Source organism: Furipterus horrens, unplaced genomic scaffold, assembly GCF_987537825.1.
Source record: "Furipterus horrens unplaced genomic scaffold, mFurHor1.1.pri manual_scaffold_1, whole genome shotgun sequence".
Classification (NCBI taxonomy): Eukaryota; Metazoa; Chordata; class Mammalia; order Chiroptera; family Furipteridae; genus Furipterus; species Furipterus horrens.
In genome coordinates, this window is record NW_028327171.1 from 106,589,548 (window position 1) to 106,604,668 (window position 15,121).

Consider the following 15,121-nt stretch of genomic DNA (forward strand, 5'->3'; position numbering starts at 1 on the left):
CACTCAGTGAGGAGACTAGACAAGGACTGACCGAGAGGAGGAAGGCTGCATCAGTCATGTTGGGGAGTGTTTTAAATGCTATCCTTACACAACTGAAAAAATTTTTTATTTATTGATTCTGAGAAAGAGAGAAAAACATCAATTTGTTGTTCCATTTATTTATGCATTCATTGGTTGACTCTTGCATGTGTCCTGACTGGGGATAGAACCTGCAACCTTGGTGTATTGGGATGACACTCTAATCAACTGAGCTACCTGGCCAGGACTTCTTATACAATTTTAAGTCATGAAATGTTTGTGAACATGATTAACATATTTCAGTGTTTAATCTGGAGCATGACTTGAAATGCATTTCCATAAGAAACTGTTTAAGAATTAATTAGAGGAAGAGTAAGAACTGGAGGAATAGAGTAATTTCAAAGTGATGTCGACTGGAGGTTCTCAAAATGGCCCATAGACCTACTTGGGGGTCCCTGAAACCCTTTCAGGGGATCTGTAAGGTTAAAATTATTTTCAGGTTACTACTACCATGTTATTTGCCTATTTCACTACGTTGACATTTACACTGAAGGAACAAAAACAATGGTGGAACCAAAGTGTACCAGTAGCATTATATTTTTTAACAGCTTTTATTGAGATATAGTTGAATACAATGAACAGCATATAGATTAAGTGTACCATCTGGTGAAGTTTTACATACGTATATACCTGAGAAACCATTACTATAATCAAGATGACAAACATTTTGATTATGTCTAAAAGGTCCCCTGGACCCTTTAAGACCCAACTCTCCCTACTACCTCTTTTCAGACAACTAGTAATCTATCTTCTGTCAATTTATTTCCAAGTTCTACAATTTTATGTAAATGGATCATACATTTATAGTAAGCACTCCTTTTTCATGCTAACACTAATCCAAAGGCAAACTACACAAAATTGACTTTAGACAAAGCAGGCGTCAGAACAAGGAAGAACCCAGGAGAGAGAGAGAGAGGGTTATTTCATCATGATAAAAGATCAATCCATTAAGAGAACATAATAATCCTAAATGTGCATATACCTAATAGTTTCAAAATACATGAAACTAAAACTGGCTAACCTAAACTGAAAAAGAAACAAATATACAATTATAGTGGGGAAATTTCAGTATTTTGCTACATAACGGGTAGAACAAGTGTACAGAAAGCATATCAGGATACAAGAGACTTGAACAATCAACTTGACTTAACTGATATTTATAAAACACAACAACAACAGAATACACATTATTTTCAAGTGCACCTGGAACATTTATCAAGATGGACTATAAAGCAATAAACTTAAAAGGAGTGGAATCATACAAAGTATATTCTCTAATTATAACGGAAGTAAATTAGGAATCAAAAACAGAAAGACAGCTAGAAAACCCGCAAATATTTGGAAACTAAACATTATACTTATAAATAACCCATAAGTCTAAGAATAAATCACAAGGAAAATTAGAAAATATTTTGAACAACATTCTGCCTTCCTCCATTTAGTTCCTTTTGGAAATTCACCACCAGTCTTAGGGACTGCACACCAACAAAACTGTCAGCATTTCTAGGTTTTTGCGCAAGACTCGTGCTGCAGTGTGAAGAGCCGCAATTGGTGAGTGAGGCAACGGTTTGTTGCTGCCACTTGCACCAAGATTATAACAGCATTTTTACTTTCTGTACAACAGAAAAGTTTTGTAAATAAAATCTTAACACTTAAAAAAAATAAAAAAAATATTTTGAACAGAATGAAAATGATTTTGGAAACATATCCTGAAACACATGAGCTTGAATGCTTCCTAATACTTAAAAAGACTTTCTGATGAGAATGGTGATGGTATCAGCAAGTATCACTTTTTAAATAATAAAGCCTATGGAAATCTATCAGTAGTTGGAAGATCTACATAACTCAATAAACCAATATTTTCCAAATAGTCCATGAAAGGTATACAAAAGCCCCTCACCATGCATCATAGATGAATGGATTTCATTGTGAGAGTACGAAGAGTTCGTTGATTGTGGGTTCAGACTATGCTGTAACAAACAAGCCTTTTGAGAAACTACCCCTTGTCAAGTTTGGTGGAGTATTAAAAAAAAATCCAAAATCATCTAAAAAGGCTGTTAAAAAACTCCCTTTTTCAGCTGCACATGTGTGAGGCAAGATAATCTTCATATACTTCAAATAAACCAACAAATTACAACAGATTGAATGGAGAAGCGGGTAGAAGAATCCAGCTGTCTTCTAATAAGCCAGACATTAAAAAGACTTACAAAAATGTAAAACAATACCCCTCCTCTCAGAACTTTAAAAAAAAAACTTTTAAATATAGTTAGTTTCATTAAAAATGTAACTTATGTTCACATGTGAATTTAAAATGAATTAATACTTTGAAAATTTATCAGTTTTAATGTTTAACTACCCATTACTTTATGACAGACAGAAAAATACTTTAAACAATAAAAAGGCGGACTTCCGGCCAAGATGGAGGCTTAGATGGACACGCTAGGTCTCCCTCTACAACTACAGAGGAATACAACTACTTCAAAACAAAGGATAACTAGAAATTCCAGAAAATAAAACTACACGGAAGCCCAACATATGAAGTTATAAACCAGCGGTGCCATTTGGGCAGGTAAGAGTTAAAGAGGGCAGCGCTGTTTGCGGTCGCACCTGAGACAGCGGGGCGGGGCGGCGAAAAATCCCGGCGGCAGTCAAGCCCCTGGCGGTGCGGGACCCCAGCGCTGGGGAAAACAGCCACCGCATCGCCTTGAACAGTGAGGCCCAGGGGTGTGGGAGGACGGATCCCGGTCTCCTAGCTGAATAACTGTGTGAATCCACCTTGGACCCCCGCCCCCAAAGAAAGCACCACAGGGCTGCGAAATAGGTCGCAGACAGGCGCCGGTCGCTGACTTGTGACGCGTACACAGGCACTGCCCCGGACAGCCGGCCCAAGAAAACAAAACGCATCTGTCAAAATGAGGCAGACAACTATAGAAATCCCGGTGGCACAGCTCACCAGGCAACAGATAGAGAAACTGACAGATGAACAGATAAGAAACCTGTCAGAGGCTCAGTTCTGGGCCATTGTTATCAGGTGGCTTACAGAATTCACAAAAGAGCAGGAAAAAGATAAGAAAGAAGCGAAAAACATTCATAACGAAAGGAACAAAACCACATACGAGACAGATGGTGAGGAATCCAGAGTTCATTTCAACAAACTGGAATATGGAGAAGGAACAAGCAGTCAACCAATGCAGCGAGAGGAAATAGGAAGCAACAATGAGAGGATCAGAAACCTCTGGGACAGCTATAAAAGGCCCAACATAAGAATCATTGGTTTGCCAGAGAATGAGGAAGATGAACTAGAACTTGAAAAATTGAGTGAAAATATAATAAAGGAGAACTTCCCAGACTTGGGGAAGGGAATAGACTTGCAGGTCCAGGAAGCAAGGAGAGTTCCCAAGAGACTGGACCCAGGGAGAACCACTCCAAGACACATTATAATCAAAATGTCAAAAATTAAAGATAAAGAGAGAATCTTAAAAGCAGCAAGAGAGAAGAAAAGAATTATGTACAAAGGGGTCCCAATTAGACTATCAGCTGACTTCTCAAGGGAGACCCTGCAGGCAAGAAGGGACTGGCAAGAAATATTCAAAGTAATGAAAATCCAAAACCTACAACCACGAATACTCTATCCAGCGAAATTGTCATTCAGAATAGAAGGACAGAGAAAGTGTTTCCAGGACAAAATAAAACTGAAAGAGTTCATTAGATCCAAACCACTGTTATATGAGATGTTAAAGGGACTGGTTTAAAAAACAGAAGCTAGGGAGATGAAACAAAGGCAAACTAAACAGGCAACGAGAGTGGAAAAGGAACTGTGGGTACGGGAAGCATATTGGGGGGAGGTCAACAGGGAGGGGGAGTGGGGAGAGGGAGGGAGATGATATAGGAATTGGGGATCATGGTAGGAGGGAATGGAATAGACGGAGAGAGGTTGGGAGGAACTGTATGCACAACTAATGGACATAATCTAAAAGGGGGGGACAACTGGAGGGAGGGGGGCCACCGGGTGGAGGGGAGCAGAGGGAAGGGAAATTGGCACAAATGTCATATTTTAATCAATAAAACACATTAAATCTGAAAAAAAAAAACAATAAAAAGGCTTAGTGACTGAATGAATTATAGTAGTAAAAGTAAAATGACAACAACTTTGGTACCTGATATAAGACTTGGTACTCAGAAAACTTTGAGCTAAAAAAATAATATAATCTTAATGGACTTGGTTGTTCACAGTAGATTTGCCTGTTCTAATCCACAGCATTAATCATCATAATGTGAGCTGAAAGAAAATTCATTCAACTAAAAGGATCAGCTTTTATAAGGACTCAATTGGAATTTCAGCACATTACCAAAAGACTGCCTTTATATCCACCCTTAATGGACTGGAGACGTGTATGCCCAGTGCTGTTATGTCTGCGCTGTCTCAGGCATAACTGATGGATCAGATTAGAGATTCATGCGAGGCAGAGTGAGCCTAGACTTAGCATAAACGGAATTCTTTAATTCTGGCTGTGGAGTCCCCACAGAACTGAATGTATTTAGACCCTCTGAAGGCATCCTGTACAGCAGTTAAAGCTTGCAGGGCAGACTGCTCCTTGGGTTACTCTTTTCTTAGTTGTGTATTTTCAAAAAAGATTTACTTAACCGCTTTGTGCATTTTTCTTAAAATCGGGATAATTATTAAGCCATAGGATTACTGTGAGGATTATAAATCTAAAGCACTTAGAAAAGCACCAAGTATAAGAAAGTACTTGGTAAATATTACTATTATGCAACATTTTGCCTGAAGTGTGAGGTAAAAAAGTATTAATCTGATCGACAGGGTGGGGGGTATGAGAAATATAATAAAATGCTCTAAAAGTTAACTATGATATCTAAAAGGTCCAGGGTTAAAGATCCATAAAGTAGTCACAACTAACGTTGTAAGAAAAATAATTACCTCTAAATTATTATTTAAAAATGAGTAAACAGTAGATTTGGTATGGACTTCGGATTCAGAAAGCATCTACTGAATGTTTTGAAAACCGATGCATTTCTTTGACGGTTATAAAAATAAAAATATACCCTCAACTAACAGTTATGAAGCAGCTGATACATTTTTCATTTTTTAATAAAAAGGAACCTAGAACAAATACTCCATAAATTCATATGGAACCAAAAAAGACCCCGAATAGCAAAAGCAATCTTGAGACAGAAGAACACAGCAGGAGGAATCACAACACCAGATATCAAACAATACTACAAAGCCACTGTAATCAAAACAGTATGGTACTGGCATAAGAACAGACATATAGATCAACGGAACAGAATAGAGAGTCTAGAAATAAACCCAGGCCTCTATGGTCAACTAATCTTTGATAAAGGAGGAAGGAACATAAAATGGAGTGAGAAGAGCCTCTTTAACAAATGGTGCTGGGAGAACTGGATAGGGACCTGCAAAAAAATGAAACTAGACCACCAACTTACACCACACAAAAGAATAAACTCAAGATGGATCAAAGACTTAAATGTAAGCCGTGACACCATAAAAGTCCTAGAGGAAAACATAGGCAAGAAAATATCAGATATCTCACGCAACAATCTCTTCACGGATACATCTCCTAAAGCAAGAGAAATAAAGGAAAAAATAAATAAATGGGATTACATCAAACTGAAGAGTTTCTGCTCAGCAAAAGAAAACATCAGCAAGATGAAAAGGAAACCAACCATATGGGAAAACATATTTGCCAATGACATCACAGACAGGGGACTGATTTCCAAAATATATAAAGAGCTGATACGACTCAACATCAAGAAAACAAACAACCCAATTAAAAAATGGGCAAGGGACCTGAACAAACACTTCTCCGAAGAGGACATACAGAAGGTCCATAGACACATGAAAAAATGCTCAACATCATTAGCCATCAGGGAGATGCAAATAAAAACCACAATGAGATACCATTTTACACCAGTCAGAATGGCCATCATCAACAAATCAACAAGCAACAAGTGCTGGCGAGGATGTGGAGAAACGGGAACCCTACTGCACTGTTGGTGGGAATGCAGACTGGTGCAGCCACTATGGAGAACAGTATGGAATTACCTCAAAAGATTAAAAATGGAACTGCCTTTTGAACCAGCGACTCCACTACTAGGATTATACCCGAAGAATCTTGAAACACCAATTCAAAAGAACTTATGCACTCCTATGTTCATTGCAGCACTGTTTACAATAGCCAAGTGCTGGAAACAGCCTAAGTGCCCATCTGTAGATGAGTGGATCAAAAAACTGTGGTACAGTTACACAATGGAATACTATGCAGCAGAAAGAAAGAAGGAACTCCTGCCATTTGCAACAACATGGGTGGAACTAGAGAGAATTATGCTTAGTGAAATAAGCCAGGCAAAGAAAGAAAAATACCATATGATATCACCTAATACAGGAAACTAAAGAACAACACAAACAAAGGAACTAAATAGAACAAAGAGCAGAATAGCAGTCAATAGTGGGGAGGGGAGAGGGAGAGAAGGGGGATAAGTAAGGAAAGGGATTAGTCAAAGAACCCGTATAAAAGACTCATGGACATGGACAACAGGGAGGGATATGATTGCGGGAGAGGGGGTGGGTTGGGTGGGGGAGAGAAATTAGGGGAAAAGGGGACAACTGTAATTGAAAAACCAAAATTAAAAAAAAAAAAAATAAGAAAAAGCAATACACTTTAAAATTTTTAAAAAAGAGTGAATAAAAGAACATACCCCAAATAGAATTGGGCTAGTTTAATTATCTGGTTATATATTTTATGGTTTATGCTATGTGTGATTGTTTAGGAACATGGCATTAGTAATCTTTGAAATACTGTAACCACTGTGTCCTACAGACATTTCTAGTTCAATTTTTCTTATCTTTAATATTGATTTGTAGGCTCTTAGGGCTATCAGCTATCCTATCACTACTTCCCTTTGTCATTAAATTTTTGTTTCCAATCCATCAAAAAAATAAAATAAAATAAAATAAAAAGGAAAAATTAAGTAAACATTAAAAAAAATTTAATAAAGGGAAATTACAAAGTATCAACAATTGTATCATAGTAATTACATAAATATCAGCATTTACACCTTGACTCAAAGTGAAAAAGAAAAATATAGGCTGAATAAAAAACTACTCAGAAGTCGAAGGACTGTCAGCCTATCTGAGAGGGAAGTCCAGAGAGCGGGTGGTGGTGAGCTACAGGAGTGGGTGTGAAAAGCCTGCAGTGATGGCAAAAGACTTCTCTCCACCAAGGATAGGGGTGGGCAGGTCATCCTAACAGCTTCCTGGGACTACTCCCATTTGTGCCCAAGGCCTAAGGCTAACACAGAAATCAGAACAGGGAATCTGAAAAATTACCCCACAAAATAAACTGGCAGTTTGAAGTAGAAAACAATGAAAAGGAAAGAGGATATTGTAGCCTGCAAACTCCACTGTCAATTATGTCAACACATGGCAAAGAACTTCCACATTCCTACTTCTGCAAGTATGCCCACACTTCTGCAGGACTTCTGCAATCAAATACTGGGAACCCAGGACCTGACGCAGGTCATAAACATGTATAAACCTCCAGAGCAGGGAGAGAAGGAAAGCAGCAGCCTGGAATGCTCCCACGATTCTAGGAATGCTTCTTCATGTGATCAGCTTTGTGCCTCCATCTGCCTCACTGACAGACCAAGAGCTTATATGCAAGTTCAGAGGAAATGAAGTTTTATACACAATCTATGCTTCTAATATACTCCAGAGCAGCTTGAGCACTGTTTAAAGGCACAGGAGAGAGTGTAGAGGAAAATTTGGAGAGTAGAAAACGACAAGAAGACTGCTCATCTGTGTGTGCCAAATGTTCCACTTCCTTTGAGCAAAATTTTTGGCTTCAGTGGATAAAATACTCAACACTCGCAGTGACCTCTTTTGAGAAAAAAACAAACAAACAGTGAAGGGAAAAGGTAACAGGGAAATTCTATTTTGTGATCTTTTCTCAAGAACAAATTATTACCATGATTAATAGGAATGTATTGACTTACCTGGAAAATATCTGTCTTGTCTTCAAACAGACTGACAACATATTTATAGTCAGCATAAGCCCAGAATTTGGAATAATCATAATCCCCAAATGGTCCAGAAATACTAGAGTGGCCACAGTTCCAGGTCAAAAACTCTTCAAGTGTAGCTTCTACATAACTACATGTAGTTTCAAATTGAGGAGCTGCAATATAAGAGAACCCAACTTTAAATGTATAGGAACAGTTTCCAAAATTGTTGTTCTTTCAAAAATAAAGATAATGTCAATCAAGAATGTTAATTATCATTTAAATTTTTAAAAATTAATTTTATACTAGCTATATAATTAAAATAATTCACAACATTCACAATACTCATGATTAAACATAAAAGTAGAAAAACACCAAAGTATCTTTCAACTTATGATCAGATAAAAAAGAAGTGGTACATACAAGGTCTGTCCAGAAAAAGTCCAGCCATTGTTAATATAATGGGAACAGTTTACACAACATCTATGTAACCTCGCAGGCAAGGGGAGCAGACTGGAAAGCGCATGCGTGAACAATGACGACTTCACTATAGTAGTCAGTGGGGGCGGTAGACACCACTGAGTGAGCATGTGTACTATGTGGCTGTCACATTCAAGATGTCTGAGTAGAGCAACAAATCTGCATCAAATTTTGTGTTAAGCTTGAACATTCCTCCACAGAAACTATTTGGATGATTCAGAAGGCTGTAGCTGTGGGCACCTGGTGATTGGCAGCTTCATCACGACAATGCACCCACTCAAGCATCATGTCTTGTGCAGTGTTTTTTGGTGAAGCATCAAGTCACCCAGATGACTCAGTCTTCCTACAGCCCAGATTTGGCACCCTGTGACTTCTGGCTTTTCCCAAAACTAAAATCACCTTTGAAAGGGAAGAGATTTCAGACCGCTGATGAGATTCAGGAAAATATGATGGGGCAGCTGATGGTGACTGGGAGAACTGTGTGAGGTCACAAGGTGCCTACTTTGAAGGGGACTGAGGCGTCATTTTCTTCTGTACAATGTTTCTTGTATGTTGTATCTTCTTCAATAAATGTCTCTGTTTTTCATATTACATGGCTGGATGCATTCTGGACAGACCTTGTATATACAATGGAATACTACTCAGCCATAAGAAAAGATAAAATATTGCCACTTGTGACAATATGGATGGATCTTGAGCATATCATGCTGAGCAAAATAAGTCAGACAGAGAAGTCAAGAAGACTTCCCGCCAAGATGGAGTCCTAGACTGACACGCTCTGTCTCCATCTACAACTAAGGAGGACTACAACTACCGCAAAACCAGAAATAACCAGAAGTTCCAGAAAATAAAGCTACATGGAAGTCCAACGTATGAAGTTATAAACAAGTGGTGCTCGTCCGGATGGGTAGGAGGGGTGAAGCCAGGGCAAAGAGGTTAAGCTGTGCTGGTGGTGGCAGCAACGGTGACGGGGGCGGATGGCGGCAAGCACAGACACCTGTATTTTAGGGGAGGCGAGAAGCGCCTGGGGAGCACCCCTGGCTGCAGACCAAACCCGTCAGCTTGCGATTATAATGCAGGGGAAGGCAGACCCCCGTTGCCTTGGACTGTGAGGCCCAGAGGGCGTGGGGATGGAGGAGGAGGCTCCTGGTCTCTCAGTGGAGAGTGAACGGCAGGAATCCATCTTAGACACCCAACCCACACAAAGCACCACAATGTGGTGAGAAGGGTCACCTGGTAGTGACAAGTGCACAGGGCTCTGCCCCCTATAGCGTAGGGGTGTGACAACTCTGCTAAGAAGGAAAGGTAAAACAAAAACTGTCAGGATGGCAGAGATAATGATAGAGATCCGAAACATGCAGCTGACCAGAAAGCAAATACATGAATTAATGGACAAACCGAGATAATCTTTCTTGACGCTCAGTTCAGAGCTATAGTTATAAGACAACTTACAGAAATAACAGCAGGACTTAATCAAGACAGGGAAGGAATGAAGGCTAGTCCTGCTGAAATGAGCAAAAACACATATGAAACAAGTGGTGAGGGAAAGAAAACCAGGGATCAAATCAACAAATCGAAACATAGGGAAGGAACAAACAGTCAACCAGTGCAGAAAGAGGAAACAAAAAGTGAGGAAAATGAGAAGAAGCTCAGAAACCTCTGGGACAACTACAAGAGAGTGAACATCCAAATCACAGGGCTGCCAGAAGGTGAAGAAGAACAACTAGAAATTGAAAAATTATGTGAAAAAATAATGAAGCAGAACTTCCCTAACCTGGGGAAGGAAATAGACTTTCAGGTCCAGGAAGCACAGAGAGTTCCAAAAAAACTGGACCCAGGGAGAACCACACCAAGACACATTATAAAAAATGTCAAAAATTAGGATAAAGAGAGAATCTTAAAAGCAGCAAGAGAGAAACAGAGAATTACATACCAAGGGGTCCCAATAAGACCATCAGCTGATTTCTCAAAAGCAACTGCAGGCAAGAAAGGACTGACAAGAAATATTCAAAGTAATGAAAAGCAAAAATCTACAACCACGATTACTCTATCCAGCGAAGCTGTCATTCAGAATAGAAGGGCAGAGAAAGTGCTTCCAGGACAAAGTAAAACTGAAGGAGTTCATTAGACCCAAACCATTGTTATATGAAATGTTAAAGGGACTTGTTTAGAAGAAAGAGGATCAAAACTATGAACATTAAAATGAAAACTGTATCACAACAACCAACAACAGAAGCTAGGGAATCAAAACAAAGGCAAACTAAATAGGCAACAAGAGTGGAAAAAGAATTATAGGTATGGGGAACATTATGGGTGCGGTTAGCAGAGAGGGGGAAGGGGGGAAGGGAGGGAGATGGTGCAGGAATTAAGAAGCATAGTAGGAGGGAGTGGACTAGACAGGAAGATGTTGATAAGAACTATATGCATAACCAACGGGCATGGACTAAGGGCAGGGGACAACTGAAGGGGCAGTCACTGAGTGGAGGGGAGCAGAGGGAAAAGAAATTGAGACAACTGCAACAGCATAATCAATAAAACATATTAAAAAAAAAAAGAAAAGTCAAGAACCTTATTATTAGGTAGGATAGATAGCAAATCAAGGCAGGCAGGAGGAGGGAGACATGTCTCACCTAACTCAGCAGTCCTAAGATTGCCAGGTGTCCCAACATCACAAGAAACACCATGATAGCACAGGAAAAGGGGAGCCCTCAAAGTTCTGAATGTATTGTTTCCATTATCTAAGAAAGAAAGCTTTTGAAACTGTGTATTCATTCCAAGGTCTAGAAAGGGGAAGAGGAGGGGGTCCCCAGTGCCCAAAGAAAATGCCCATAAAACACCTTTGGTTAATTGCCTACCTCTGGTCACTGTTCTGTTTTAGGAGGGGGTCCACAGTGCTTACCGAAAGAGCCCATACATAATTTTGGGTAACTGCCTCAACTTTAATTAGCTGCCTCTTGTTACCTGTTTTACAACAAGATGAACAAATGTGGTCTGGAGCAAGATAAGAATTTGGGGAAAGAGATCCCCACACATGCCAAAGTTTAGGTAGTTACGTCCCCCGGGGGAAGCTGGCCCCACCTTTACCTACTAGTCTATATGTAACTTCCTCACTTCATCCTGCTGAGTGTGTAAGTCCTCAGGACAAAGGCCCTGATGCTTTTTGCCACCCTAGCTTTTCTTCTGTCCTTGCTTTGCCCTGCCTTGAGCCTATGCCTTTCACCCAACCTTGGCTAGGCTCGTTTACTGTGTCAGCAAGAAGAACCAAGTTTTCCACACAATAATATGATTTCATTCACATGTGGGATATAAAACTGAAAGCAACAGCCCTGGCTGGTGCGGCTCAGTGGATTGAGTGCTGGCCTGCAAACCAAAGGGTCGTCGGTTCAATTCCCAGTCAGGGCACATGCCTGGGTCGCAGGCCAGGTCCCCAGTTAGGGGTGCGAGTGAGAGGCAACCACACATCGATGTTTCTCTTCTTCTCTTTCTCCCTCCCTCCCCCTGTCTCTAAAAATAAATAAAATCTTTAAAACTGAAATCAACAAACGGAGAAACAACACAAAGAGACAAATAAACACTCAGAAATACACAGTAGTGTGGTGGTTAACAGAGGGAAAGGGGAGGCTGGAGGGGAGATAGCAAAGGGTAAAGGGGGCCAAACATATGGTGATGGTAAGCACACAATGCAACATACAGATGATATATTATAGAATTAAACACTTGAAACCTATATAATTTTATTAATCAATTCACCCCAATAAATTTAATAATTTTTAAAAAGACACTATTGAATTAACTATTCATTTTTAAATAAAACAGCAAAATATTCCAAGTTAAAAAAAGACATGGTTCTAACCTTATGATTAAAGACTACCCTTACTATTGGCTGATTCAGTTGTTAAACAAAAAAGCCAAAAGCTTTTCTGAAAGAAAGGGTTTATCGAGCCATATGCTAGCCAGAAAAAGGATTAGGTCCTGGGGCATGCAGTCTAATCCCTGGGGCCCTTTTATGTGAACAGTTTGGGGAAGAAAGATATGAATTGTTTTGAAAGAATTTAGGCTGGCTGTAGATAAAGGGGGTGGGAGAAGGTGAAGTGGGGCTAGTCTGGATTAGATGCATAGTAAGGAACAAGTGTTTGCTCTTTGGAGTTGGTTGAGGGCAACAGTCTTGGAAATTCACGTGTCAGCAAGATGCAGTAGCACCTGGTGGTTGGGGTACTCTGCTATTTTCTCTGAATGATGGAGGAAACAGCCACCTGGAAATCTGAAGTTTGAACGTATGTTCAGGAATGTAAGCCGTCCTTTGTCTGTTCTGCCTTGCAGTTAACTGATTAACCTCCCTTGTTTCTTCTTTTTACTCTCCAGCCTGCTATAATTTCAGCGATCTCAAAGTTTTTTCCTGTCACAGTAATTCAATGTGATACTTTAGATTACACAAGGGAACAATTTTTAACATAATTCATGTTGAGTTCGATTTTTCACACGTTTTAGACTTAAATGGGCATGCTGATTTCAAAACTGCAGTTAGTTTTCTTTTATCATGTCAAGTTTTGAGAGAGAGAGAGAGAGAGAGAGAGAGAGAGAGAGAGAGAGAGAGAAGCAGAAGAGAGAGACGGAGATATCCATGCAGTTTGCAAGGAGGTAGAAGAGAGATCCATGCAGCTTTGAAGGGAAAGGCAGGAAAGAACCATCTGTGATCCATGCAATATGGCACATGCTTTCCTGGACTGTTATACGGAGGCTGATGACATCGTACCCCAGATCCTGAAGGAGACAGCTGACAGATAAGGGATGGGGAACTTCTGGGCATGGTTTTGGCTTATAGTCTTTTGGGGAGCAAGGGAAGTGCTGGGACCTGCGGGAGAACAGGGTTCTGAGCAGGAGTGCTTGCTGCCCTCCCCAGGTTGGAGTATTATAAATAAAGACCTGTTCTCCTCAACACTTGTTGTTGGGTTTTATATCAAGGTGCCATGTGAAAGAACCCCCTTCACTCTATAACAGGGTGGATTGGTTAACTTTTCAGTTAAGGCCAGTTTTCAAAGGCATGTCTACATTGCAGCCACATCAGGGACTTCATCTTCTGTCACAGCAAGTTCTGTACTTTAAAAAATGAAAACCTAAAAATGCAAAAATTACATGTAAGAACTGTCACTGCCAGAATTGCAATAAGTGGAATGAATGGAAATGACAGACTTTTAAATTTATGTCATGATACTGTAACAGAACCCAAGGGCTGCTCTGATTGAAATAGAACCCACGATCTGTTTAGTTATTAGGGGCCCGATTGCCCGCCGCCAGAAGCATAACTCTCAATACCAGAGTTTAGTGAAAAGAAAAAGAATTGTTTATTTAATAGTAATATAGATTTATTTGTTTGTGGATTTCTGCCGTTTAGTCTTATTTTCTTTAAAACACCCGCAAACACATAGTTCTGCCTCCCCCTGCCAAACCAGGCTAGTTTTAGAAAAGTCGGAGATACAGTTTTCCTGCTTCCCAGACACAGTTTTGCTTTACCGGCAGCTCCCAATCATTCGATCCTGATTGGGGAGGTTTGCCTGTGTTGTGGTGCCCTCCAGCTCTTAATGCAGAACCAGATGGAGTTCCCAGCTCCTTGTAAACTGCATGGAGTTCTCCCTTTCCTCCAAAACCGCAAAGGTGTTCCCCCTTCTCAAAGCTACATGGTGTTCTCCCCTAAAATGTCTGCCGGTTATTTTTAAATCCCTGACTGCGTCCTGTGATGCAGTGGGCATGGTAGCCAGTTTGATGCAGTTAGCATGGAAACCAGTTTTGACCATTCACAGAACCTTACACAGGCTGTGTGCTCTTTCTGTACCATTCCATGGTCCAAAACCCCTCTCATCTTCTAAAAGCCTTGGATGAACCAATGCCATTTGTGTAACAAAGACATTAGCCACTAGCCACAGGCATGTGAAGGCATCTTTAAAGCTGTTTCCTTTCCCCATCCCCCAACCCACATGCTCTGGGGATTTTTGGAGACCTCCATTCTGTAACACCATTAGTTCATGTCATTGGGTCGTGCATATAAGTTCTTTGGCTTCACCCTTTCCTATATTATTCTTAACATACCCCTGTCTATTTTGTACCAACTGATTATGCCTCTTAGTCCTTGCACGATTTCCCCATTTCTCCCCCTCCCCACTCCTAGCTGATAACCCTCCAAATGATCCCCATACCTATGATTCTGTTCCTATTCTGGTTTGCTTAGTTGGACTTTGTTTTCATTTTTTACATTCAGTTGTTGATAGTTGTGAGTTTGTTGTCATTTTAGTGTTCATAGTTTTGATCTTCTTTTTCTTAAGTAAGTCCCTTTGACATTTCATATAATAATGGCTTGGTGATGATGAAATCCTTTAGCTTCACCTTGTCTGGGAAGCACTTCATCTGCCCTTCCATTCCAAATGATACCTTTGCTGGATAGAGTAATCTTGGTTGTAGGTTGCTTTGCATCACATTGAATACTGCTTGCCAGTCCCTTCCTGCCTGCAAAGTGTCCTCTGAGAAATCA

General features: G+C 40.1%; 1 protein-coding gene across 3 annotated transcripts in view; it reads right to left on the reverse strand.

Annotated features, from left to right (window-relative positions):
* Nucleotides 1-15,121, reverse strand: part of HSPBAP1 (HSPB1 associated protein 1) — a 66,426-nt gene that overhangs the window by 25,655 nt on the left and 25,650 nt on the right. For all 3 annotated transcript variants that reach the window (XM_090277467.1, XM_090277457.1, XM_090277479.1), the window contains one exon: nt 8,113-8,294. In XM_090277467.1, coding sequence (XP_090133593.1) covers nt 8,113-8,294 — 182 coding nt within the window. The remainder of the gene's footprint in view (nt 1-8,112; nt 8,295-15,121) is intronic.